General features: G+C 64.8%; 3 protein-coding genes across 3 annotated transcripts in view; 2 read left to right on the top strand and 1 right to left on the bottom strand.

Annotated features, from left to right (window-relative positions):
• LOC104356270 overlaps window positions 1-23,492 on the top strand; it is a 39,274-nt gene extending 15,782 nt beyond the window's left edge. The window contains exons 8-20 of the mRNA XM_042802181.1: window positions 3,628-3,798; window positions 4,012-4,410; window positions 5,038-5,164; window positions 6,903-7,016; window positions 7,260-7,370; window positions 9,556-10,471; window positions 11,748-11,757; window positions 14,892-15,056; window positions 15,790-16,170; window positions 17,491-17,617; window positions 18,410-18,523; window positions 19,414-19,668; window positions 21,610-23,492. Of these exons, the coding sequence (XP_042658115.1) occupies window positions 3,628-3,798; window positions 4,012-4,410; window positions 5,038-5,164; window positions 6,903-7,016; window positions 7,260-7,370; window positions 9,556-10,471; window positions 11,748-11,757; window positions 14,892-15,056; window positions 15,790-16,170; window positions 17,491-17,617; window positions 18,410-18,523; window positions 19,414-19,668; window positions 21,610-22,703 (3,984 nt within the window). The 3' untranslated portion in view covers window positions 22,704-23,492. The remainder of the gene's footprint in view (window positions 1-3,627; window positions 3,799-4,011; window positions 4,411-5,037; window positions 5,165-6,902; window positions 7,017-7,259; window positions 7,371-9,555; window positions 10,472-11,747; window positions 11,758-14,891; window positions 15,057-15,789; window positions 16,171-17,490; window positions 17,618-18,409; window positions 18,524-19,413; window positions 19,669-21,609) is intronic.
• On the bottom strand, window positions 361-12,494 carry LOC116959671 (tigger transposable element-derived protein 3-like). The gene is made up of 4 exons (XM_042801647.1): window positions 11,206-12,494; window positions 3,002-3,104; window positions 2,630-2,749; window positions 361-2,520 (listed from the first exon to the last, which is right to left on the bottom strand). The coding sequence occupies exons 2-4, from the start codon at window positions 3,033-3,035 to the stop codon at window positions 701-703; spliced, it is 1,974 nt and encodes a 657-aa protein (XP_042657581.1). The 5' UTR covers window positions 3,036-3,104; window positions 11,206-12,494; the 3' UTR covers window positions 361-700.
• On the top strand, window positions 7,396-24,499 carry LOC122154300. Its single transcript, XM_042801659.1, has 3 exons — window positions 7,396-9,351; window positions 11,748-11,757; window positions 24,489-24,499. The coding sequence occupies exon 1, from the start codon at window positions 7,691-7,693 to the stop codon at window positions 8,795-8,797; it is 1,107 nt and encodes a 368-aa protein (XP_042657593.1). The 5' UTR covers window positions 7,396-7,690; the 3' UTR covers window positions 8,798-9,351; window positions 11,748-11,757; window positions 24,489-24,499.
• The last annotated feature ends 565 nt before the right edge of the window (window positions 24,500-25,064 follow it).

Below are 25,064 nucleotides of genomic sequence, written 5' to 3'. Positions count from 1 at the left end.
CACCCGGGTGGGGACGGCGTGGGGTTGGGGTGCTGCGGGGGCCCAGGAGCGGCCGCGGTGTCCCCAGGCCAGGGGGAGGGGAGGGGAAAGGGAGGTTTGGGGGTGACCCCGCTGGTCCCGGCAGCCCCGGGGGGCTCTGCCCAGCTCACGGCGGCGCTGGATGTGACGTTCAAATATCACAACCACCACCCGCGCTGCGTTTTGCTGAATTCTGCCTTTTTAATGCCTCTTGCGAACCTCCGGGCGCCACGTGGTGACAGCAGCAGGTGGCGCTCGGTCCCCCCCCCCCCCGCCGAGCCACTGCCCCCAGCACAGGGACACCCCAGCACCACGCCACGTCCCCCCCCACCCCCCCCGGCAAACACAACCACCCCACTCAGGGCAAATCCCCCCCCCCCGGGGGCAGCTCTGTGATGGCTCCCGCTGGCTGCAGAAGCCCCCCCGGGGGGAGAAGGTTTCGGCAGCAGGTTGGTGTCCCCGCCGCTGCCCCCATGGGTGACACCCAGAGCGCGGCGGCTCCGCAGCCCCCCGTGGCACGGCGCTCCCCCAAAGCCACGCGGACCCACAGCAAACCCCACGGCACAACTCAGCCGGGCGCTGCCGCAGGAGACGGTGGCCGGGCCAGTCCGGTGATGGCCCCGACAAGCGCCGGTCCCCGTCACGGGCACAGGGGGGTCCGGACACACGTTGGCCGCTCCGCTCACTGCTTGGGAGCGGTGTCCCCGAGGAGGGCTCTCCCGGCGCCGGCTGACACCATGTGCACCGTGTCCTCCAGCTCGTAGAATGCCTGGAAGAGCTCCGGCGAGGTGGCCCGGCACTCCAGGTACCGCCGCAGCGTGGCCAGGCTCCCCCAGACCTCCTGCTCCGAGGGGCAGGGCCGCACCGCCGCCGGCTCTTCCTCGCCCTCCGCCATCCCCTCGTCCCCCGGCTCCTCGTCCGTCGGCGCGCAGTGCTCCGGCTGCTCCTGGCTGAGCGGGCCGGGCGCCGGGGTGAGGGTCGGGGCCTCGGCGCCGGCGTCAGGGCTGAAGCCGGCGGCACGGAAGCAGCTGGCGATGAGCCCCGGCGGCACGTCGCCCCAGGCTTGCGCCAGCATGTGCAGGGCATCCAGGAGGGTGGGCTGCCCCGCGCCACGCTCCGCCGGCAGCCACCGCAGCAACCGGCACCGGTAGTGGCCCTTGAGGTCGCTGGTGATGCCGCGGTCCAGGGGCTGGGCGGTGGCCGGCGGGACGAAGACCATCCTGACGTTGGAAAGGTGGAGGTAGGGGTGGGCCTCGTGCTTGGCGAGGAGGAGGAGGACGCTCTTCCCCTGCCGCCGCATCCCCTCGTTGAACTCCTGCAGCCACTCGGCGAAGAGAGGGGCTGTCACGGCGGCCAGGCTGCCGGCGCGGTAGCTCCAGGGCATCTGCCCCAGGTTGACTCCCCGCAGGCAGCGGGGCCGGGGGCTCTCCCCCACCACCCGCAGTGGGGTTTTCTCCGAGCCGTCGGCGTTGGCGCAGAGCAGGAGCGTCAGCCGGTCGCCGGCGCTCTCGCCCTTGCCGGGGGAGCTGGCTGGGAGGGGGACCCCCGTCTCCCCGCAGGCGTAGATCTCGGAGGGCGCGTAGCTGCGGAGGAGGCCGGGCAGCACCGCGCCGGCCCAGTGCTCGGCCGTGGGCTGCTCCGCGTCCCCTTTTTCTGCCGGCGGCTTCTTGAAGGCGAGGCTGTGGCGCGCCTCGAAGCGAGCCAGCCAGCTGCCGCTGGGCTCCGGGTCGGGCCGGCCCAGCGCCTCGGCGAGGTGTTTGGCCTTGAGCTGGAGGAGCGGGCTGCCGGCGGGCAGGTCGGCGGCGCGGGCGCCTTCCACCCAGCGCAGCAGGGCGGCCTCGAGGGCCGCGTCCTTCCCCTCCCGCTTGCGCTTGCGCTCGGGGTCGCCGCTGCGGTGCCACTCGCTCAGGATCCGCTCCTTGTTCTTGATGATGCGGCAGATCTGGGGCTGCGACACCCCGAAGCGCTTGGCCAGCTCGCTCTGAGACACCTTGGGGCCCTCCAGCATCTCCAGCACCCGCACCTTCTCCGTCAGCGACAGCTCCTTCCGCTCCTTCCGGGGTGCTGCCGTGCCCCCCTCTGCCGTCCCCGGGGAGCGGCCGGTGCAGGGGGTGGGGCGGCAGGGGCTTCCCGCGGCCCCCAGACCCGCCGGTTCGGCCAAGCCTCTCCCGCAGCGCCCGCAGGCGTGGGCGCGCTCCCCACCATGCGCCAGCCGGTGCCGCACCAGGTCCGGCTTTTGCCCGAAGCCTCGGCCACACTCACCGCACTCGAGCGGCGGCTCGCCCGGCCGCCAACGGCGGCTCTCGAAGGCGGGGGACGGCACGACGAACCCCCCGTTACCGGCGCCGGGATTCGGCTCCGGCTCGGAGACGCCGCAGTAGCTGCAGCCCCGTTCCTGCAGCGGGACGGGGAAGTCGTCGGGGCTGGCGCGGCGGGACGGGGGGGAGCCGGGTGGCGGGGACACCCCCTCCTCGCTCTTCACCTCCTTCCCCAGCCAGTCACCTGCAGAGACGGGAGCGTGTTGGGGTGTGACCCCCCCCCTCACCGGGAATCCCGGTTCGACGGGATTCAGCCAGTCACCCAGCCCCGGTCCCCCCTGTGTCCCGCTCACCCTGGGAGGGGCCGGCAGACGCCGTGCTCGGCTGGGGGCTCCGGTGCTCCCCATAGTGCCCCACCGCCTCCTCCCCTCGCTCCACCTCGGCCAGGATGTCGGGTTTGGTGACGGCGTAACCTGTCACGGAGACAAGAGGAGGGACGGCCGGTGATGCGGCCGGTGATGCTGCCGGTGATGCCGCCGCACGGCACCGCATCAACCGGTCACAGCAGGCCTGCGCCGGTGCGTGTGTGTGTGTGTGTGTGTGTGTGTGTCCCCGCCGCCACCGGGGACAGGCGGCTGGCGAGGTCCCGCGATGACCCCGCAGCCACACGCCGTGCCCGGTAGCAGCGGGACCGGTGCCGGGCAAGCCCCCCCGCCGTGCCTCACCCAGGGCGACGGGGCGCTCCCGGTTCTCCTTCATGGCACCGTCCCGGTCGTTCAGGGGAGAAGAGGCGGTCGCTCCCCGGTGCCGCTCCCGGCGAGGCCTCACCTGCGGGAAGCGATGGCGGTGCTGGAAGGATGAGCCGCACCGGGACCCGGTGGCGCGGGCAGCGGGGCCGGAGCGGCGGCGGGAGGATGAGAGGAGGAGGAGGAGGAGGAGGAGGAGGAGGAGGAGGAGGAGGAGGAGGAGGAGGAGGAGGAGGAGGAGGAGGAGGAGGAGGAGGAGGAGGAGGAGGAGGAGGAGGAGGAGGAGGAGGAGGAGGAGGAGGAGCGGGGCCCGGTGTGCCGCGGGGCCGTGCCCTGACCCCCCCCGCCCGGTGCAGCCTTAGCCCCGCCGCCCCCGCCCCGCGCGTCCCCGCGACCGGCGGCGGGTACGCGCGTCCAGGCACGCCCGGCGCCCCGCCCCCGCCCCGCCCCTCCCCCTCAGCTATTGGGCCCGCCGCCACGGGGAGTGGCGCGGATTGGCCATACTGCCGCCCAATCAGCGGGGCGGGAGGGGCGGGGCTGCGCCGCTGGCGGCTCTCCCCCCGCCCTCCCTGCTCTGGCGCTGGGACGGTCCGCCCGCCCGCTAGGCGTCGCCGCCGCCGCCGCTCCCAGCGTGCGCCGCGCCCTCGGCATGGCCGCTCTGCCCCGCCGCTGCTGAGGAGGCGCCGCTGCCGCCGCCCGCTCCGCTCCGCCGCCGCCCCCCCCCGCCGCCGCCCGCCGCGCCCCACAGGGCCATGGCCGACTGGGCCCCCGCTCAGGTAAGCGCTGCCCTCACCCCCCTTTCTTTCCCCCCCCTCCCCCTTCCCTCGGCCGCCGCCCCCCGGCCTGCCCCCGTCCCCCGGCGGCGGCCGGGCCCGAGGGCTCTCGGCGTCGATGCGGGCCCGCCCTCCCCCTCCCCCCTGGTCCCGTTCACCTCGCGGCCGCCCGACGGGGGGCGGTGGAGCCCACGGCCGCGTCTGTGCTCCCCGCAGGACCTGGAGTGGGACATGGAGTCCCAGGAGCTGGCCCTGGAGCAGCCCCTGCCCGCCCCCGAGCAGGGCCCGGCCGGGGAGGCCGAGCTGCCGGCCGCCGAAATCTCCCTGACGCTTGTCACCGAGATCCAGGCCGTGGACAGGAAGGTGGACGCCCAGGCCGCCCAGCTGATGAACCTAGAGGGGAGGATGAGGATGGCGGAAACCAAGCTGATCGGCTGCGAGAAGACGGCGGTGGAGTTCGGGAACCAGCTGGAGAGCAAGTGGACCGCGCTCGGCACCCTCATCCAGGAGTACGGGCAGCTCCAGAAGAGGCTGGAGAACATGGAGAACCTGCTGAAGAACAGGAACTTCTGGATCCTGCGGCTGCCCCCGGGGGCGAAGGGGGAAGTCCCCAAGGTAACGGTGTCCTGGGGCTCCCTCTTCCAAACGAGGTTGTTCCACACATCCTGTTCCAGGTGCCGAGCGGGATGCGGCTTCCCCGCGGCGGTGCCTTTCCTTCAGCGCTCGGCGAGGAGCGCCGGCACAGGGTCTCCCATTGCCTTAATGATGTGCCGCTCATTACGCCCGCTCTGCGTGGGGTCACGCGCTCCTCCGCGGAGCCGGAGCCGGGTTTGGGTCGTGCTGAGTTGCGTGGCTCAGCCCCGCTGTGCCTGGCGGGTTTGGTAACGCCCCCAGTGCCTCTTTGGAGGTGACGAGCGGGCAGAATCGCGCCGAAGAAGCGGCGTGAAAAGAGTCAGCGTTGGGCACTGCACACAGGGCATCACTTGCAGCACAAGGAGGCTGAGCCGGGGGGGGCGAGGTGCAGGCGGGCGATGAGGGGAAAACCCCTTCGTGTCCCTGCGGGCAGGAGGGAAGCTGCCTGAGCCATGCACGGGGCCGGAGCCGGGTGCGTGGGGAGGGAGTGGGCAGTGCTGTGTGGGACTGCCCTGTGCGACGCTGGAGGAAGTTGGATGAGAAAACGTTCCCGGGTGTCTTCTTCAACAAGGGATGAAACGTCTGAGCGTACAATGCTTCTGATTGCAGGTCCCTGTGGCGTTCAACGATGCTTCGTTTAACTTCTCTGAGGAGGAGTGGAAGAGCTTGAACGAGTGGCAGAAAGAGCTTTACAGGCATATCATGAAAGGCAACTACGAGGCCGTCATCTCGATGGGTAAAGACGAGCTGGGGTTTGCCCTGAGCCCTTTGAGGCGCCAGGTTTTCCCCGGAGCCAGGCGGATGGAAGCACCGCACTGCCCGGCAGGATCGGGGAGGGTGGTGTGGGAACGCCCGATGCCGGCTTCCAGCAGCAGCCCTGGCGATTAGTTGAGTCCTCCCCGGTTCGGTTGGGCGGTGGACGGACGTCAGGAGCATCCCTGCGGTGACCGCGGCTCCCTGACGGTCCCGGTGGCCGGTAGGAGCCGAGCGAGTCCCGGGGTCGTGAGGAGGAGGGGAAGCAAGAGGACCCCCGAGCTGAGTAAAGATGGGGAAGAAGGGAGTTTCTTTGTCACGCAAAGGTCCACAGATCCACTGCGCTGGGTGCATCAGCCCGCTCGCCGCTTAGGGCAGCAGAGGGGTGCCCTGCCTCTGAGGTTCCTTCCAGCCCTTTCCGTGGGCGAGCAGTCCTTCAGCTGCAGAGCTTTTTGTGAGGGAGGAGAGCGAGGTTTGTGTGCTGCTTGCCTTGGTGCTCTGTCAGATCCCAGCCGCAGCCCAGGGAATGTTTCTTGCACAAGCTGTTGCGGTGTCTGCTCCTGTAATGCCAGGGTAAAGGCAAGCTCTGCCTTCCGCTTCCCCCTCCAGCGGCTCAGGGCAGCGCCTTCACAGCTAAACGAACGTGCTCTGCTCGCTCCTTCCAGCCCCGGCTCCTTCCAGTCCCCCCCTCCCGGGCACTCGTTGCCTTCACAAGCACCTACGTGTGTTCTGAGACATGACCTTGCCTTGGCTGACGTCTGTGTGTCATGGGTGGGAGCGCAGATGCAGTCCTTGGGAGGCCGGTGTCTCCTCCCTGTGCTGAGGCTGCTGGTGTGCAGGCTTGCTTGCCATCTAACTCCGGGTGATCCAGGCCTTTTGTCCTTTTTTTTTCCTTCCTTTTTTTTTTTTTTTGAACTGAGGTCTTGTGCATTCCTTGTGTGTGAGGGGAAAAAGGTGAAGGATAAATACTGTCCCCCCCATTCTGCTGTTTAAAAACCAATCCTGCGTCCTTCTCTAGAGACGCAGCAGCCTGACAGTCCCGCTGAAGGGGATCTGTGGATCTGAGCCTGGAGCTTAGAAAAATGTATCTGTGCTTCATCTGAAGGTTTCCTTTGAGTAGTGAGGTTTAGGGGTTTGGCCCTCGTATAAGGCAAACGAATCCACCAGAGCAGTGGTGGAAATGAATACCCAGGGACTCACACTTGTTTGGAAATGAAGTTTTCCCCTCTCCGCCCTAGGAGAGATTGTGATTGTCCCCTTTCCCCCACCAAAATCCGCAAGCAGCCTGTGACTCGGACGAGTAGGATGGAGCGGTCCTGGCTGGAGGGAACCGCATGGGGAGGGCACTTCCCCTGCTGCCGCTGGCTGACAGCCCTGGTGCTGTCCCCGAGCTGAAGTCCCCATTGTAATGGATCCGCGGACCTTAGCAGAGAGGAGAAGGAAGGAAGCCTGGAGGTAAGCACAGATGCATTTTCTTATTCTCCTCCTCACGCTGCAGGCTGGGAGGTGCTCCTCACCTGAGCAGAGTGTGCTCCTGCAGTCCGCTCATGTTCCCAGGGCCCAGACCAGGTGAGCGGTGCAGAGGTGTGAGAGCATCTTCTTAAGCCTCTCTTTCCGTTGCCCGTCACCCCCAGCAGCGAAGGAAGGTTGGTGGGCGAAGGTTTGAGAGTCTCTCTCCGGCGAGGGCAAAGGAAACGCTCTGATCCTCTTTTTACGTGCAGATGCTGCCATTTCGAAGCCTGACCTCCTGTCACGGATTGAGCAAGGAGAGGATCCCAACGCGGAGGATCAGGATGACTCTGAGGGAGGAGAAACCCCTACAGACCCCAGCACCGGTGAGCCATAAGGTTCCCAGGACTCGGTGGGGAGGTGAGAAGCAGCGACGTGGCTGCCGCCGCCTGCCCACGCTCTTCCACTTGCCTCTGCCGTTGAGTTTTGCCAGCTCTGCCCGTGGGGACAGGGGTGACTTTGCTTTCCTGGTTGGCTCTGACCCGATGCAGCCATCTCTCCTGAAATCCTTTGTCCAGCAGCTGGGAGGTGTGAGCGTAAACTTCTGTCGTTCTCTCTCTCGTGCACAGAGTTCTCCTTTCCTGGGCCTGATGACAGCTCGTGGAGTAAATACGAAGAGACTCTGGCTGAAAGCCACGAGGGCTCTGAAGAAGAAGAGAGCATGGAGGTCCCTAGTACATGTGAGTTAGAAGCACAGAGCTTCGCCAAGAGGGAGAGAGAGGCGGGCTCAGGCTCTTGGCACTTGCTGGGGATCGCCCAGGGGGAGATCCTGCCTTCGCCGCGCTCCCTGCCAGGCTTGCCTCAAGGGCCAGCGTGGGAGCTGGGCGGCAGCCGAGGCAGAAGCAGCTGCGGCACGCGAGCAGCAGACTGTAAAAGCAGCTGTGGGCAGGCTGGGGGGTGCAGAGCACCTGTACGGTGTCGCGTCCCTCGGCGAGCTAGCGCGTTTGGTCAGCCTTGAAGTGGAGAGGAGCAGGAGCGTGCTTAGTGCAGGCAAGCTTCGATGGCGTGGGCAACACGGTTCTTAAAAGTTTTTTTTTTTTCCGTGAATACGTCAAGTGATGTTTTTCACAGCTTTCTCTGTCAGCCAAATGTTGAGGGTTCTTGTGGCGCAGCGAAAGGCTTGTCCTTGTCACTGCCTTGTCGCTTGGGGTCCCTGCTCCGGAGCGTGGGGACACGTGAACTGCTTTGGGAAACATCCCTGGCTAGGATGTGCCTTTGGCTTCCCGGCCTCGTTCTCGGAAGCAGCTCAACTGTTCTGGCTGATGCTTTTCCAGAATTTCAGCCTGATGCAAACGAAGCGGCCCGTTTCCAAGCCGCACGTTTAGATGTCTGGCAAAGCGACAAGCAGATGAAGAGCCCTGTGGTAGGGAGTGCCGAGCGGTCTTCTCTGGGCACGCAAATGCTCGGCACAGCTTTACTTTCTCGTGCTCTGCAGAAACCTGTGGGGTTTTCAGTCCTCTTCCCCACATCCCCAGATCCTCTGGGCTCTTTTCAGCCTCCCTTGGCCAGGGTCCTCGGTGGTTGCTTTGAGTTACCGTTTATACCATGGGAGATCCTTTGGCCCCAGTCACTGTGCAAGCCCAGAAGGAAAAGAGGTTTTATTCCCATTCCGTCGATTTTTTTTCTTACCTTTACCCTAAACCACGTGTTCTCAAAGACCTGCTCCGCTCCGTCTCCTGCTGAGGAACCCACTTTTTCCCTTTGTCTAGCTATATATAGAGATCTCGTCATTGTACTGTCTGAGCTTCCCCAGGAAGTCTTTCCCAGTGATCTGGACGAGGGGATCGAGTGCACCCTCAGGGAGTTTGCAGAGGACACGGAGCTGGGCGGGAGTGCTGACCCGCTGGAGGGCAGACAGGCTCCGCGGCGGGATCTGGACGGGCTGGAGCGATGGGCCGAGGCCGATCGCGTGAGGTTCAGCAAGGCTCAGGGCCGGGTCCCGCGCCTGGGGCACAACAGCCCCGCGCGCCGCGGCAGGCTGGGGGCCGAGCGGCGGGGAAGCAGCGCGGCGGGGAAGGACCTGGGGGTGCTGGTCGACAGCCGGCTGGATAGGAGCCGGCAGGGCGGCCAAGGCGGCCAACGGCACCCTGGCTTGTGTCGGCAGTAGCGTGGCCGGCGATCCTCCCCCTGCCCGCGGCACTGGGGAGGCCGCACCTCCAATACTGGGCTCAGTGTTGGGCCCCTCACCCCAGGAAGGACCTTGAGGGGCTGGAGCGCGCCCAGAGAAGGGCAACGGAGCTGGGGAAGGGTCTGGAGCACGAGTGCTGTGAGGAGCGGCTGAGGGAACGGGGGGGGGCTCAGCCTGGAGAGGAGGAGGCTGAGGGGAGACCCGATCGCTCGCTACAGCTCCCTGGAAGGAGCCTGGGGAGAGGTGGGGGTCGGTCTCTTCTCCCAAGCAACAAGGGACAGGACGGGATGGAACGGCCTCAGGTTGTGCCAGGGGAGGTTTAGATCGGATAGGAGGGGGAATTCCTTCCCGGAAAGGGCTGTCAAGCACTGGCACAGGCTGCCCAGGGCAGCGGTGGAGTCGCCGTCCCTGGGGGGATTTAAAAGCCGCGCGGATGCGGCGCTGAGGGACGTGGTTGAGTGGTGCCGTCGGCAGTGCCCGGGTACCGGTTGGACCCGATGAGCTGAGGGGTCTTTGCCAACCTAAACGATTCTGTAATTGTAAGGCAAAACGCTTCAGCTTTGTCCGTGTTCCAGTACTGCTTAGGTAGCTCCCAGATGGGACTTGCAACCCCGTAGTGCTGGGTACTGTCCTGAGTGTGCAAAGCAGAGACCACCTCTGCCCCGAGAGAATTGCGGTCTAAATAACGAGGCGGTTCTTATCTCAAAGAAATGACATGACTGTCTCTGCTCTGCCAGATGAACAGCAGTGCGATGAGGAAGGTCCCGAAAGCCTTGAGCTTCCTAGCTCGTTGGCAGGAAAGTGGGAAGAGGTTTTCTCAAGCCCGGAGGAAGAGATCAAGACGAGCGGCAAGAGCCGGAGCGGATCGACCCCGCAGCAGAGAACGGCAACGGGCAACGGGCTGAGGCGCTCCGCTCGCCGCGGGAGGGACTTGGCCAAGAAGGACGCTCCTGAGGACGTGGCCGCAGACGAGGGGCCGTACATCTGCTGCGAGTGTGGGGAGAGCTTCCTGGACAAGCAGCTCTTCGCCACCCACCAGAAAGCGCACGCCAGCGAGGAAGCCTGCACTTCCCTGGAGCACGGAGAAAGCTTCCGGCAGAAATCCAAAGCCACTCCTACGAAAGGCCAAGGGCCCTCCCGCTCCAAACCGTCCAAGCGCCCCGACGGGGAGAAGAGCTCTGGTTTCAAGTACGGCTTTGTCAGGCACCAGGTGAACAACATGGTGGAGAGGCCGTACACGTGCTCCCAGTGCAAGGAGAGCTTCAGCCTGGAAGTGAGCCTTATCTTGCACCAGAAGCTCCACACGGGGAAGGGCGACGGGCCGCTGACGTGCACCTACTGCGGGAAGGACTTCCGAGACCTCTCCAAAGCCATCCGCCATCAGCGCATCCACACCGGGGAGAGGCCCTACCAGTGCACCGAGTGCGGGAAGAGCTTCATCCGGCGGGACCACCTGCTCAAGCACTGGCGGGTCCACACCGGGGAGACCCCCTACCAGTGTCCCGTCTGCGGGAAGCACTTCCGCTACAAAGAGTCCCTGAATTGTCACCAGAAAATCCACTCCCGCAACCCCCGGCCCATGGAGGATTCGCAGCACAACCTGGAGTCGGCGACTCAAACCGGCCACTTCTGCGTGAAAAAAGAAACTAAGCAGTAGCGCTGCGGGGGGAGGCCGGGGCAGAAGGGCTCGCGGTTCCGCTAACGGTCTGGCAGGTGGACGTGCAGCATGATGGGAGGTGAACTTGTATCGCAGCTAATCCATGTGGTCATGCTACAAAGCCCGCTTTGTTCAAGCATCAAAGGAATTCCTCTTAAAAACTCTGATCGGACGGCCTAGGCACCTCTTGGACCCCGCGGGGTTACGTGGGACTTCATAGCGGCGTAGGCCTTGTACTAGTTGTCCCCTACGCAGGTTTGGATTTTGCCTGTAGAGAACAATCCCGAGCGATTCTCTGGGGTCCGCGTTTAGCAGGTGTTTCCCCACCTATCTTTGTGCATATTCAGGAGTGACAAGCTTTCGCTTTCTTTTTTCCACTCGTTTCACCGCAAGGCTGGAAGCGCGAGGGAGGGAGGGAGGGAAGGAAGGAAGGAAGGAAGGTGCCATTCCCAGGCAACCGGCCGCCCGCGCCCGTTGCGTTGCCGCACCTCGAACGGCAGCCCCGCGCTGCGAGGCCAGGGCTGGGGTGAAGGGAAGAGAGGCGAGGCAGAGACACGGTTAGGGGCACGAGGCAGGACTTGCCGAAGGCAAAAAAGCGGAGAGGAGAAAGCGGCAAAGAGCAGAGGTGAGAAGCAGCAGGTGCAGGAGGAAAGGATGGGCAGGAGAAGGGGCTGAGGACATTGGAGCAGTCGGGAAGGGCAGCATGTGGAGGCGCAGTCGGGTAACTCACCCGAGGAGGACGCGTCTCTGTTCTTTCGAAGGATGTTACTGGCACCAGTCGGGCTGTGGTTTCCCTCTGGCCCAAGGGAACGGAGCCGCTGGTCCGTCACACGAACTCCTGTCAATGAAGGCGATTTTATTATTATTTTTTAACTGGGTTTGGTCTCACACTCAGGTAAGTCAGATGAGTGAAAGCAACTTCTCCTAACCCCTGTAAAGAGCTGTTTGGTTTTTAGTTACTCTAGAAGTAGTATATTATTATTATTATTAATTATTATTATTATTGTTATTATTAATTATTATAATACTACAAGGAAACGTGTGGCACTATATTTCACAGTTGATCTAAAACACTTAAATGTATGAGATAACTGACTGGAGATTTTCAGACGTCTGTGTAAATATTGGTTGACTTCTCGGAGCTAATTGGTGTTGTTCCTGAGGTGGCTGTAAGTGGTGTCTCTTCCGCTGTGTATCGTCAGCTGCTGGTTCGTGATTGTGTTTTGTAATAACTTTTGTAAAGTCTGTCAATACAGTGTTTCCATTCTGAAGCCCGTGTCGGGTGGGTGATCGCAGCCCCGGTCCCCTCGCCAGCCTCTGTGTTTCGTCCTTGCTCGCCCCTCTCCTGCCGTGACACCCTTGCCCGGCACCCGCCTGTTATTTATTAGCTTTTTCCAGGTAACTCGCACAACTGGTGAACTGCACAAGCCAGACCGAGCATCCGGGGAGCCAGGTCTGTTAAACGAGGCTGCTCGGCGCGGCTCTGGGACTGCTCTGCTCGGCGTCCGGCGTTCATGGTTTTTTTGGTTGGTTTTTTTTTTAAGCTTTTTCTCTGCTGCCGCTACGGCTGGAAGCAGACTTCGGTTTTATGCGAGGAAAAACGGGAGCTGGCCTGCGCCACGCGCAAACAGGGCTGCAGCGATGGCTCAGGAGTCGCCGGGCTCTGCTGCGGGGTAGAGCCGGGACAGTCCCGTGCCGGGCGAAGCGCCGGTGCCTCGCGCCTCGGGGCTGGGAGGTCGTGGACTGACCGCGGCGGGTGAGAAGAGCCCCGGGCTCCATCGGCCGTGGGTTCAGCGCTGGCCTGGCCCCACGGTGCCCCGTGGCATCGCGGCGGAGCCGGAGGGGCACCGAGCCGGGCCGGGTTTGCGTCGCCGCTTCCTCACTCGCACCTACCCAAGCTCTTTGTACCGGGGCTGCCAATAAACTGTTTGTGCCAGGCCTGGCCCCCGCAGGGCAGCGCCCCGTTTTGTCTCGCTGCGCCAGGGGACGTGGGGACGGCTGCCGGGGCTGAGCCGTGGGGACGGCGGGCAGCGGGTGCTCCGGGGTATCCCAGGAGGGTCCTGCCCTTCCCCAGCAGCGCAGCCCCCCAGCTTGGGCTGCACCCCGTCTGCCGTCACCCCCTCATCTCGCCGGGGGGCCCCTGGTTCTGGGGCTGATTGGGGAGGGGGCACTGGCACAGCCCCAGCTCCCCCCTGCCCCGAGGCTGGCTCTGGCACGCGGGGCTGCTCCTGGACCTCAGCTGTCCCCCTGTCCTCTCTTCCACCTTCCTCCTTCTTGGGGCCGAATGTGGGACGGGGCCAGGGCTGCCTGCCCGTGGGGCAGAGCCAGCGCAGGGACGTGGCCCGTGGGTCCCCAGTTTTGCAGCCATGCTGTGACCGGAGGGTGCTGGGGCTCCTCAGCCAGCCCGGACTGGGCCGGGTGCCCGCAGAGCTGGAGCGGGTGACCCCGGCCAAACACCACCACTCCCCCCCCCCCACATCTGGGGCTGCCCAAGCATGGGGGGGGGGCTGGTGGGCAGCAGTGATGGGACACGACCTCGTCCCCATCCCCTGCGTCCCCTTCCTTTTTCTGCAAACCAAAAGGTTTCCTGCCTTTCAGTGTCTTCAGTGTCACCAACTTCCCCCCATTGTCACCCTGGGCTGGGGGTCCTCGAGGTCAGGGCTTTGGGGGGTGGGGGGAGCAGCTGCCACCCACGGGGCCCTGCTGGGGCTGTGGGAAGGGGTGGGACTGGGTGGGATGGGAGTGGATGGGATGGGACAGGGGTGGGGTGGGGATGGGACGGTGAATGTGACAGGGTGGAACTGGATGAGACCGATGGGATGGGGCGGGATGGATGGGGTGGGACAGGCTGGACCGTGACAGCACCGGACGGGACGCACCAGGCTGGACCGGACGGTCGGTCGGTCGGTCCGACCCGCCCCGGTCCGCCCGAGAGCTCCGGGGGGGGGGGGGGGGGGGGAATGGTTTGTGTGGGAACAGCGGTTTCCATGGCGACACCGCCCTCCGGCCGCCATTTCAGAGGCCCGCGGGGCCGGCAGCCGGCGGGAGCCGCCAGGGGGCGCCCGCGCCAGCCCCGCCCCCCGCCATGGCGGCGCCCGACGGGGCGGGCGGGGGGGGGGGGGAGGCCGCGCGCTCCCGGTCACCCGCGGGGCACCAGTTCCCGCCAGTCTCTCCCAGTTCTCGCTCGCTCCCCCCCCCCCCCCCATCAGCCCACTCCCCTGGCACCCCTCCCGCTGCCCCGCGTTACCCACAGCCACCCCGGTTACCCTGGGGGCCCTCCCAGTTACCTCTCACCTCTCCCCCCAGTTTCCTTCAGCCCTTCCCCGTTCCTCTGCCGGTTTCCCGCCCCCCCCCCCCCAATATCAGCCCAGCTACCCCGGGAACCGCCCCCGTTCCCCTCCCAGTGGCCCCTCGCCTCTCCCCAGTCCCCCCTGTCAGCCCAGCGCTGTGGTTTGAGCTCAGAGGGCAACTCAAACCCACGGGGCTGCCCCAGTTACCCCCAGCCCCTTCCCAGTTAACCTCAGTTCCCCCCCAGTTACCCCCAGCACCTCCCCAGTTGCCCCCAGCCCTTCCCCAGTTCCCCCAGCTCCTCCCGTTCACCCCGGTTCTCCCCAGCTGCCCGTCAGCCCAGTTACCCTCGGGGCTGCCCCAGTTACCCCCAGCCCCTTCCCAGTTCCTCCCAGCTCCTTCCCAGTTGCTGCCCGCACCTCCCCACTTCCCCCGGCCCTTCCAGTCCCTCTCCAGCGCCCCCCAGCCCTCCCCAGTTCCCCCAGCCCCTCCAATCCCTCTCCAGTCCCCCTCAGCCCCCCCCAGTCACCCCGGGGGTTGCCCCAGTTACCCCCAGGCCCTTCCCAGTTGCTGCCAGCACCTCCCCAGTCCCTCTCCAGGTCCGCCCAGTCCTCCCCAGTTCCCCCAGCCCCTTCCCAGTTCCCCCCAGTCTCCCCAAGCCCCTTCCCAGTTCCCCCCCCACCCCGCTCAACCCTTCCTCCGCCCCCCCCCCCCCCCCCCCCCAGTTTCTCCGGGGCCCGATCCCGGGTCACCCCCCGCCCCGGTAACGGCAGTCCCGGCGAGGTGTGGGGGGGGTGGGTGGTGCGGGGGGGGCCCCCGACGGTGCTCGGCGGTGATGCCGTCGGTGCGGCAGGGGGCGCTGCGGTGTCGGCGGGCGCCCCGCTCCGCCCCGCCCGGCGCGGCCCCCCGGCGCGGCCCGCGCGGCGCCGGCGGCCCGCCCGCCCCCTGCCGGCTCGGCGGGGCAGCGGCGGGGCCGGGGCGCCCGAGCGCGGAGCGGCGGAGCCGGGACCCGGAGCCGCGCTCGGTCTCACGCCGCCTCCCCCCCCCCCCCCCCCCCCCCGCCTCCCGCCTTTCCCCCCCCCCCAACCACCACCACCCCCGGTCGGGCCGCGCCCCGCCCCGCCGCCCCCGCCCCCGCCGCCGCCCCGCCGCGCCGCGCCGCCCCGGGCCCAGCCCGATGCCCGGCGGCGGGCGGAGGTGAAGGAGCGAGCGGGCGCTGGATCCTCCCGGCCGCGGCCCCCGGGGCCCCGGGCAGGGAACAAAGGGGCCATGGCCGAGGGGGCTCCCGCTCAGGTAAGGGCGCCCGCCGCGCCCCGCCCGCTCCGCCGCGGAGGGGAGGGGGGGGGGGCGGCCCGGCCCCGCCGCCCGTGGGGGCCGCACGTCGGGGCGGGCCGCGCCGTCGGGGCGGGAGGCCGGCGGGGGCTGTCAGCGCGGAGGGCCGCGGCCGCCCCCCCGGGGGGGGGGTTGTCGCGGTGCAAAGGGCCGGGCAGGGCTCGGCGGCGGCGGTGCGGGCAGCCCCGGGGGGGCGGCGCGGCCGGGGCCGGGGCCGGGGCCGGGGCTGGGCCTCCGCGGCTGGCGGCGCTCAGGCTGCCGTCGGGGGCCGGGCCTGCCCCGGTCCCGGCCCCGCGCCGGGCCCTGCGGGTCGGGAAGCGGCCCCCCCACACCGCCACCACCGCAACCACCCGGTGACAGACCCACCGCCACCCTCCTGGGTGTCACCGCCCCGTCCCCATGGCGACGGGGCGCCCTTGCCCTGACAGCCCCCCGGGGTGTCCCCTCGCCGTGCCCATGGCAACGGGGCTCGGCTGTCCTGCCACACTGTCACCTCCCCCCCCCCCCCCCCCCAATTTAGCGGGTGCTGCCCATCCCCGGCCACCCACTGGGGTCAGCACCCTGCAGGGACGTGGGGATGTCCCCACCACCCCCTCCCCACACACTCCCCCCCGGGGGTCCCCGTCACCCCTGGGGGTGCCCCCCCCCCACCTCGCTCCTCGCCGTGACCCCCCACATCCCTCTCTGCCCGCAGGCGCCGGAGCCGGTGCTGCCGCCGCGCTGCCCCTCGCCCCTCGGCCCCGAGCGCACCTCGGAGCGGGAGACGCAGACGGCCGAGCTGTCCCTGACGGTGGTGACGGCCGTGCAGGCGGTGGAGAGGAAGGTGGACTCTCATTCCACCCGCCTGCTCGACCTGGAAGGGCGGACGGGGATGGCCGAGAAGAAGCTGATCGACTGCGAGAAGACGGCGGCGGAGCTGGGGAACCAGCTGGAGAGCAAGTGCGCGGCGCTGGGCACCCTCATCCAGGAGTACGGGCTGCTCCAGCGGCGCCTGGAGAACATGGAGAACCTGCTGAAGAACAGGAACTTCTGGATCCTGCGGCTGCCCCCGGGCAGGAAGGGGGAAGTCCCCAAGGTAACGGTGTCCTGGGGTGCGGGATCCCCCCGGGGGGATGCTGCGCCCAAAATGCTCCCCCAAAACGCTCGTGGGGGGCAGGACAAGGCGGGGGGCGCCGGGGGGCGAACGGGGACAGCCCTGGCGCGGGCCAGTGGCGGAGTTGTCCCGCTCAGCCTCCCGGCGTCTCGGGGAGGTGGACCCGAGGGCAATGTCCCCCCACGCTCAGGCCAGAGGTTTCAGTTCTGCTTCACTGCGGTGCGCAGCCGGGCAGAGATTCACTCTTTCTTTTTTTTTGTTTTGTTTTGGGTTTTTTTTTGTTGTTGTTTTTTTTTAACCCACCATTTGAGAGAAGCTCTGCAGATTTGGTGGTTCTTTTTTTTTTTTTTTTTTTTTTTTTCTTTTGAACCACCATTTCTTTTACCACGTTGGCGCTGCGGCGGGGGGTCTCCCGGACCGGGAAAGGAGCAAGCGGGAGCTGCTGCTGCGGGGAAGGGGGAACCGCCGGGATTTGGGGGAAGGCGGACGAGCTCCCCGTGCTCGCAGTTGGGCTTAGCCGAGCTTCAGAAAGAGCCCACCCTCAATATTTCATGACCCTCTTGCTAAAAGAAAGTTTGCAGATGGGACCCGCGTGGGACATGGCAAAGTGAATATCGCTGGAGAGAGCGAAGGGGGTCTGGAAAAGCGGGGTTCAGACCCCGACACCCCGCCAGAGCAGTCGGGGAGCAGACTCTTCCCTCCAAAGAGCTCCCTTCAAAGTCAGCACAGCTTGCACATCCCGAGTTTATCCTTAGAAATTATTCCTCGGCAAGCAGGCTTGAAAGCCGCACTCTGCTCCCAGCCAATTTGCACACAATAACTAACGATAACTGGGAGCCCTTCAGGCCCGGGTAGAGTTTTCCCTTGAGTTCTGGGGTAATTGAATCTGGGGTTTTACGTCAGCTCATCAATAGAGATGAAGTCCAGCCCTAGCGCACGATTTTTATCTCCTTTACGCTCCCTCCAGGCGGGCGCAAGCCCAGTCACCTCTGCGGAGTCGTCCCTGCCGGTGTGGGGACCGAGGGGAGGAGGTCGGTGTCGTTTGGGGAAATCACGGTCTGGGTTCATCATCAGGGACCGGCCGTTCGGCTGAGACCTTTAATCTCATAGAAATACTTGTTCGGGGGTTGTTGTAAATATTAAAAAAAAAAAAAACAACAACTTGATGATGGCTGTGAAGTAGCTGAAGCCTGGTCGTGTCCGAGTGGGAGCGAGCCGCTTGCGCCGCCGGCCGGAGATAAGGCGCTGGGCTCCCGGGGAGCGAGGCGGCCGTGTGAACCCGTGTGCTGCTTGCGATTGCAGGTGCCAGTGACGTTTGACGACGTGTCTGTTTATTTCAACGACAAGGAATGGGAGAAGCTGGAGGAGTGGCAGAAGGAGCTGTACAAGAACGTGATGAAGGGGAACTATGAGTCGCTGATCTCCCTGGGTAAGTACGGGGTGTCCTCGCCGCTCCTCGCTGCCCACAGGCTTGAGCACCTTCTGACTCCTTCTTGGAGATCCCTTGGGACCCAAATGTCCCATTTTAAAAGGAGATTTTTTTCAAAAACCAGGAGGATGTTCCCAGTCTGGGTAAGGGCGTCCCTCTGGCAGCGCCGGATTCGTTCCCGGCACGGAGCACGGTGCTGTCCTGCCTGGGTGGGGACTGCCGGTGGGCGGGAGGGCTGGAGACCTCCCAAAGCCCCTTCCAGCCAGAGTTACTCAGTGAAAAACCAGCACCTTCCCCGTGGCTGTTGGAAGGGTTTCCCTTCATCCTTTGGGTCTGCAGCGGGCACCAGCCCACGCGCCCCTTTAGAGTAAACTTTTGCAGACGGAAAAATTGTCTACTGTGGTTTTAGCTGTGCTCCTTTGGGGCATTTCCTGCTGAAGCTGCAGGAGAGATCGCAGCTCTGCTGGGGCCAGAGGTGAAATGCTTTTGGCTTCAGAAGAGCCAGGAATTTGCCTGAGAAGTTCTAAAACCCCACCAGAAAAACACACAAGTCGGGCTGCTTCTTGAAGGTAGTTCCTCCGTGTGTGGCACCTCAGCTCCTGCCCCCGTGAATCCCCCTGCCTGTCCGGGGAGCCCGGCCTCTCTGCAGCTCCGGGCTTTTCAGCCTGCAGAGCCTTTGTGGATGTTCCCGAGTGTCTTCACACGTCCCCCCGGGCGCTGGGGAGAGGTGGAAGCCGATGTTAGGATTCCCTGTGCAGTAATCCCTCTCTCCATCTTTCTGTCTCTCAACAGACTATGCAATTTCCAAACCCGGTGTTTTGTCTCAGATCGAGCAAGGAGAGGAATCGCGGGTCAGGAACGAGCAGGACTTAGAGGAGAGCGAGATCATTACCGATGCCACCGCAGGTGAGACGGCAGCTTAGCGCAAGGGGAGCCGTAGGTTACGCTCGGAGGAGCTGCTCACCCCAAGACTAAAACGAGTGTTGCTGAGCGCTGTGCCTGAGGTTATCGGGAGGAGCCGTGCGTACGAGTGGGGAAAGTTTGGATGATTAGAGGTTTGATGTCCAGGTACAGCTCAAGATATAAACCAGGGCAGGTGGAGCCCGGAGAGTTGGGCACTAGCAGCCGTCGTCAAGGGAAGCATCTGCAACCCAACCAAGTACTCGGGGAGCCGGTGTGCTCGGCAAGAAAGAGTCAGGTCCCACTGGGAAAACCCATCCGCCTAAAAAATCCTCCCCACCCTCTCTGGTTGTGTGGATGGTGTCTGGGTTTATCCTTGGAGCCCCCCATCCTGTGCGCAGAGACCCGGGGTGCAGGGCTGGGCTGGGAGCACCAGGAACCCCGAGTCCCGGAGCGAGTCCTGCTCTGAGATGAGGGGGGCTGGTAAGGAGGTGTCCTAGAAGAGAGGGTGTCAGCTCCGCTGCTGGTCTCTGGCCCCGGAGCTGCTCGTCACTCTGACCTCCCGCCCGTGCTTTTGGTTGCGAGGATCTTGAAGTTCAGTCGAGGCTGACGGGAGGAGAAAAATCAGCTGCTGCTGGGGGGATGTGGGGTGGCCAAGGGGTGCTGAGCTGCAGGCGCTGAGTCCCCTGTGCCCGCGGAGGGTCCTGGGCGAGAGGCAGGAGCATGGCAGGGGTGGGTGACGGGCAGAGGGTGAAGGGAGAGCAGAAGTGGCCAAGCAAATGAAACCTCTCCGCGGGATCGGCGGTCAGAGCCGGCCCGCGGGGGTTGTCCAGAGCAGTTCCTTCGTCCCGGCTCCCGGGAGTGATGGCGAGTGGGAATCTCTCTTTTTGCTGCAGCTGGTATAAGGGTTGTGATCAAAACGGAGGAGCTCCTTCCTGAAGACAGCCCCGAAAACCCCGAGCTGCATGGGATGTCGGGGCAGTCGGAGGGGAGCTTCCAGAGTCCGGACGAGGAGGCAGCCTGCGAGAGCCCCTACGGCTCCGTCTCCCCTCCGAGGGACCTCCCGGGAACCAGCCTGGGTGACTCGTCCGAATACGTAGCTGACTTCAATGAGATCCAGAGAGTCATCGTGCACCACGGGAGCTGCACAGGTGAGACGCTCAGCGCACAGCTCCGCGGCGTGAGGCATGGCGGGGGGGGACAGGAGGCCCAGGAGGGGCTGTGGTGGGCCAGGCAAAGGTGGGAAATGGGTTGGATGAAAGAAAAGAGTTAAATCCCCCCCCGAACCAGCACCAGAAGGAAAGTTTCTGGCTGCAACAGCCTCAAGAGCAGCTACGGTCAGAGCTCAGGCCGGGAGGAGGAGGCAGTGCCAGCGCAGTGGACATCAGAGCGTGGGCTCTGAGGGCACCTGACCCACTCCAGAGTGGAGCGAGCGGCAGCTCGGTCCTCTGTGGGTGGGAAAAAATCTCGTTCCACACGGAGACCAAGGGAGGACGTGCCTCAGGCAGCATTTTGTGAGAGCCCCGGGGAGCCCCCGCTGCCAAAATCCCACCGTTGCAGAGGGCAGGACGTCGGTTGAGCTCTCCTGCCCTGGTGTTAGTCGCGAGGAGGGATGGTGTAAACCACTCGGTGGCTCACGCGCCGGAGGCTGCTGGAGGAACGTGTGGGGTCCTGCACACCGGCCGGCGTGGGGGTCGCTCGGGGCAGGACCGGAGAATGGGGAGGAGGGTGGCTGGAGGTCTGTGGCGTGCGAGCGGCTGGGAGGGAAGGAGAAGGGTGAGGTTATTTAGCGGAGAGATGAGAAGATGGCACCGGGTGCTTCGTGTGTAGAAGTCTGCCAGTTGGGTGGCAGATACGGGCCAGGTCCTACAGATGTGCTGAGCGTGGAGATGGGAAGGAGGCTGTTGGGAACGGCGGGTTCCCCGCTTCCTGATGGCTTTGCGATGGTGTAACACAAGCCAAGAAAGGTAGAGTTGGGCTCTTGAGGTCCTCCTCAACTCCGTCTCACGGATCCTGCGGTCTCCTCACGGTTTTCTAAAGGAAACCAACCAAGCCAGCAGTGGGGCTGGGGCTGAGGCTCATCCGAGAGCCAGCGCCTGTGCCGATGTGTGGGGCCGCGGCTGGTGGGGCTGAGCGGGAGCTGCGGCAACGCTCTGACCGGGGTGCTGGCAGCCAAGGCTTGAGGACCGATAACCCCTGGGGCCGCCTTGGGGAAACTCCTTGCTGCGAGAAGGTGGGGAGGAGCACCTGGGAACGTGGGTTTTCCCCACTGAGCCCTCTGACAGAGGGGAGATGGCCACAGCTTTGATACCTCCCGCTCCCATCCGCTGGTTCTTCTTGGGAAAGCGTGGCTGCTCTTCCTAGAAAAGTACATAGGCCTGGCGCAAAGTCCAGCACAGGGTGACGTGCGAGGGATCCACCGTGGACTTTTCCTCGGGGCGCGCTGGCTGCGTGTCCTCACGACCTCGATAGGGCTGGTCTCACCAAACATAACCACCAGGTCGCCTCCAGCGGCGGTGACGAGGGGGGAGCCCAGCATGCGACCATCCGTCCCACCGCTCTTTGCGTCTGGGAAGGAGGGGGGGTCTCTCCCTGTGTCCCGTTGTGGCTGGGCTGAAGGAACAGGATGGTCCCGGGCTGGGAACGGGGAGCTGGAGGCCGGCGGCCCCGTGCTGTGCTTCCGTCGAGCGGTGCCGTGGGGAGCGTGGTTGTAGCCCAGCGAAACGGCAGCAGATGGAGCTGTGCTGAAATCCCACGGCCGCCCGAGGCCTCGCGCATCCACTGCGCTTCCATCCCCCCCATCTCGTAGCGTCGTGAAATTGCAGAACCTTTTGACAGGCGGGTCTCGCCGCACCCGTCCAAGGAGCCTGGCTGGGAGGCGGTTTGTCCGTCCGCCGTGTCGGGGGGTGTGCAGGCTCGCCTTGCTGCCGGGAGAGGACGGTCCCTGTCCCGGGGTGGTTGGGCAGGGCAGGCAGGCGGGTGCGAAGAGCTGCAGAAGCCCACGCAGATGTTTCTGTCGCGACCCCCAGGTGCGTAAAAGGCCGCCCTGTCCCACCCGGTGACCCTAACGCTCTCCTGGTTTTCCCCCTCAGAGGACGGGATCGTCATCAAGACGGAGGAGGAGGAGGAGGAGGACGACCCCGACACCCTGGAGCCGTGCGCCATGTTCTCGGGCAGGACCGAGCCGCCGGCGTTCCCCAGCCACGAGGCCGGGCTGGGCTGTGAGGCGCAGTGCAGCTCCAAAACGCAGCCCAGGAGCCTGGCGGCCGCCCGCGTGGGGAAACCCCCCGCCTGCGAGAGGGACTCCGGGGAGATGAAGCCGGCCATCGCCCAGCAGCGGAACCGGACGAGGGAGAGACCCTACATCTGCCCCGAGTGCGGGAAGAGCTTCATGCTCAAGATCAACTTCATGATCCACCAGCGCAACCACCTCAAGGAAGGGCCCTACGAGTGCCACGACTGCGACCTCAGCTTTCGCAACAAGCAGCAGTTCCTGCTGCACCAGCGCAGCCACACGCGCCGCGGCGTGGGGGTCCCCCGGCGCCCCGAGCACGGCCTGAAGCCCCAGCCGCGGCCCCCGCCTCCGGGGAAGCCCTACAAGTGCTCCGAGTGCGAGAGCAGCTTCAGCCACAAGTCGAGCCTCAGCAAACACCAGATCACCCACGTCGGGGAGCGGCCCTTCACCTGCGGCGAGTGCCGGAGGAGCTTCCGCTTGCAGATCAGCCTCATCATGCACCAGAGGATCCACGCCGGGAAGAGCGAGATGGCCTTCCTCTGCCCCCAGTGCGGGAAGAACTTCACCCGGCCCTCCCACCTCCTGCGGCACCAGCGGACTCACACCGGCGAGCGGCCCTACCAGTGCAGCCAGTGCGAGAAGACCTTCAGCGAGAAGTCCAAGCTCACCAACCACTACCGCATCCACACCCGGGAGCGCCCGCACGCCTGCGCCGTCTGCGGGAAGGGTTTCATCCGCAAGCACCACCTCCTGGAGCACCAGCGCATCCACACGGGCGAGCGGCCCTACCACTGCACCGAGTGCGGCAAGAACTTCACCCAGAAGCACCACCTCCTGGAGCACCAGCGGGCACACACCGGCGAGCGGCCCTACCCCTGCACCGAGTGCACCAAGTGCTTCCGCTACAAGCAGTCCCTCAAGTACCACCTGAGGACGCACATGGGAGAGTGAGGGGCTGCCGACGGCTTCCTCTCCCTCCCTCCATCCTTCCCTCCAGCCCTCCTCCTCCTCCTCCCCTCATCTCTCCCACCCTCCCTCCATATCCCACCACCCCCCCTCCACCCCACCCCCCCCCGGCTCAGGGCATGGACATCAAGGAAGCTTTGTGTGGTAGCGCCGCTGGTCTGGTGGAGACGGCTAGGCTGATTGGAAATAAATTAATTAATTAAAGCAAGCAACGCGCGGCAAAATTAAAAGATTATATATAAATAAAATTAACAGAAGCAGCTGATTTAGGGGGAATCCTCACCGTCAGAAAAAAAAAGCAAACAAACCAACAACAAAAGAAACCTGTACAGGGTGTTTTGCCGGAGTAGGACTCTTAACTGCTTTTTAAATCTACTGTTGTTTTTTTTTAATAAATGTGGAGGAACTTTTTATTTGATAAGCAAACTTAGGATCGCCAAGATTTTTTTTTTTTTTTTTTTTTTTTTTTAAAAATGCTCTGTAGGCTGATTCTGGCACAGTCACTTTTGTCCAGGAGCTCTGCAGAGGTGCTGCCTTGTCCCAGCTTTCCGGGCTGGACGCGACAGCCGCTCGGCAGCGTGAGGTGACAAGGAGCTCCCGGCCAGGGGGAGGTGAGTAATAAATAGATCCAGATGACGAGGAAGTTCTCCGTGTGTCTAGAGTTGAAGTGCTGATAGGTGCCTGCCCGGCGCTCGGGGCTGTGATGCACTCATGAATTATACAATAGAATAAAATACTAGTAAAAAAGAACCTTTTTCTGGTAGGACCCCATCAGCAAGGCTCCTCCAAACACTCATTTCTAGCGCTTAATCCTTCCGCAGCGGCAGACGCCTTTCCGGCGAGCGGCGACCCCGGGGCGCCCGGCCCTCCCGCCGCCACGAGAGCTGCACCGAAGGCATCGCCGGCCGGCGCGAGACGCGGGAGCGGTTTGTCGACGGTGGGTCCTGCCCGCGAGGTCACGCCGCGCCCGCGCGCAAGACCTCGACCGTGTCTCCGCTGCTCTTGCGCTCGCTCCGAAACGCGCCGCGGCGAGCGGGCTGCCCTCGCCGGTGGCATCAACCGCGCGTTCCCCAGCAGCAGGAGCAGCGGGACTCCCGCCCCGGACGGAGGAGCGAGTCCTGGGCTGGCTCTGAGAAAAGCCCCATCCAGCTCGGGGCTGCCTACGGGAAACCTCCCGGCTCCCAGCACCCGCTGCCGGGGTCCCTCACCCTACAGCCGCGGCCGTCGTGGCGGTGGGTGAGACACGGGGCACCCTCCTTGCTGTTGGTTTGAGCTCCCTGCTCCAGCCGCTCGGTTCTCCCCGGTCCCGGTCGCGGCTCCCGTCGTCGGGCTGCGGCTGGGTGAGATGCACCCGACGGGCCGGGCTGTGGCCGGAGCCGTGCCGCCAGCTCCCCGGCGCGCGCCAGGCGAAGGCGGTGTCGGATCTCATGTTGGACAGTGGCATCAATAAACAGAGCGATGATGGGATGAGTTGTCGGGACCTGTTAATGCCTCTGCGGAACCAGAGTCCTCACTGCAGGACTTCCCGTGTGTATGAGCCCCTCCTAAATTTGTAATTTGCAGCCTCCTCCGTGCTAGAAAGCGCACGGAGCTGCTGAGAGCCACCGGCCGGTCACCGCCACGGAGAGAAGCATTTTGGGGCTGCTGGGATGGTGCCTGAAACTCTCTGGGAGCAGTTTGGGGTTTCAGGTCACGACATGCAGCCTGACGGGGGTTAAACGTGCTGAGACAGGGCTGGTGTCCCAAGAGGGAAGTGCGGGTGAGGGTCAGGAGGGCCGGGCTGGCTGCCCTCTGCCCCTCGGCAGCGTCCCCACATCCCCCTAGTCAGGACTAAATGCAATTAGGGGGATTGAAGAAATTAAAAGCAGAACGGACGCAGGTTCTCAGCAGCTTGTGTTCATTGTGCTGGTAGTGCCATGGATCCAGCAGCGTCTTTTTTTCCTTCCTAAATTTTTAGGATGGGTTCAGCTTTTTGTTTTTGGCAAAGGGAGCCCCCTCCTCCCCTCGGCACACCCAGGCTGGCAGCACCCACGCTCTGCTCGGTGTCCCCGGGGCCCCGTTGCGCACACGCACGGCGGCGGCGGTCGCTGGACGCTGCCAGCATTTAACAACATCCAGGAGACCTTCAGCAGCTCGGGTGTCTACAGGCTGCCGCTGCAGCTCCCACACCATGGGGGGGACAACGCAGCCACCACGGGGTGTGATGCCCCCCCAAAAAACACTGGGGTCACTCCTCAGGACCCGGCGGGCAGCGCACCGGGGTGGTGGAGGAGCAGAGCTGACGGCTGAACGCGGAGGTGGGGGATGTGCCTGATTTTGGGGACCCGCAGGGGCCGAGCCCGCCGG

Source organism: Tyto alba, unplaced genomic scaffold (assembly GCF_018691265.1).
Source record: "Tyto alba isolate M040663 unplaced genomic scaffold, T.alba_DEE_v4.0 Super-Scaffold_38, whole genome shotgun sequence".
Taxonomy (NCBI): Eukaryota; Metazoa; Chordata; class Aves; order Strigiformes; family Tytonidae; genus Tyto; species Tyto alba.
The sequence above is the reverse complement of the archived record's forward strand: the minus strand, read 5'-3'. Positions and strand labels throughout refer to the sequence as shown.

What these genes read in the sequence shown, in the direction of transcription:
- LOC122154300 (XM_042801659.1), top strand. Translation starts at nt 7,691, where the DNA reads ATGGCGTGGGCAACACGGTTCTTAAAAGTTTTTTTTTTTTCCGTGAAT.
- LOC116959671 (XM_042801647.1), bottom strand. Translation starts at nt 3,035, where the DNA reads ATGAAGGAGAACCGGGAGCGCCCCGTCGCCCTGG. An exon ending in GGAGCGCCCCGTCGCCCTGG is followed by an intron (nt 2,750 to 3,001) that starts GTGAGGCACGGC and finishes TCTCCGTGACAG; the next exon opens with GTTACGCCGTCACCAAACCC. An exon ending in GTCTGCCGGCCCCTCCCAGG is followed by an intron (nt 2,521 to 2,629) that starts GTGAGCGGGACA and finishes CCGTCTCTGCAG; the next exon opens with GTGACTGGCTGGGGAAGGAG.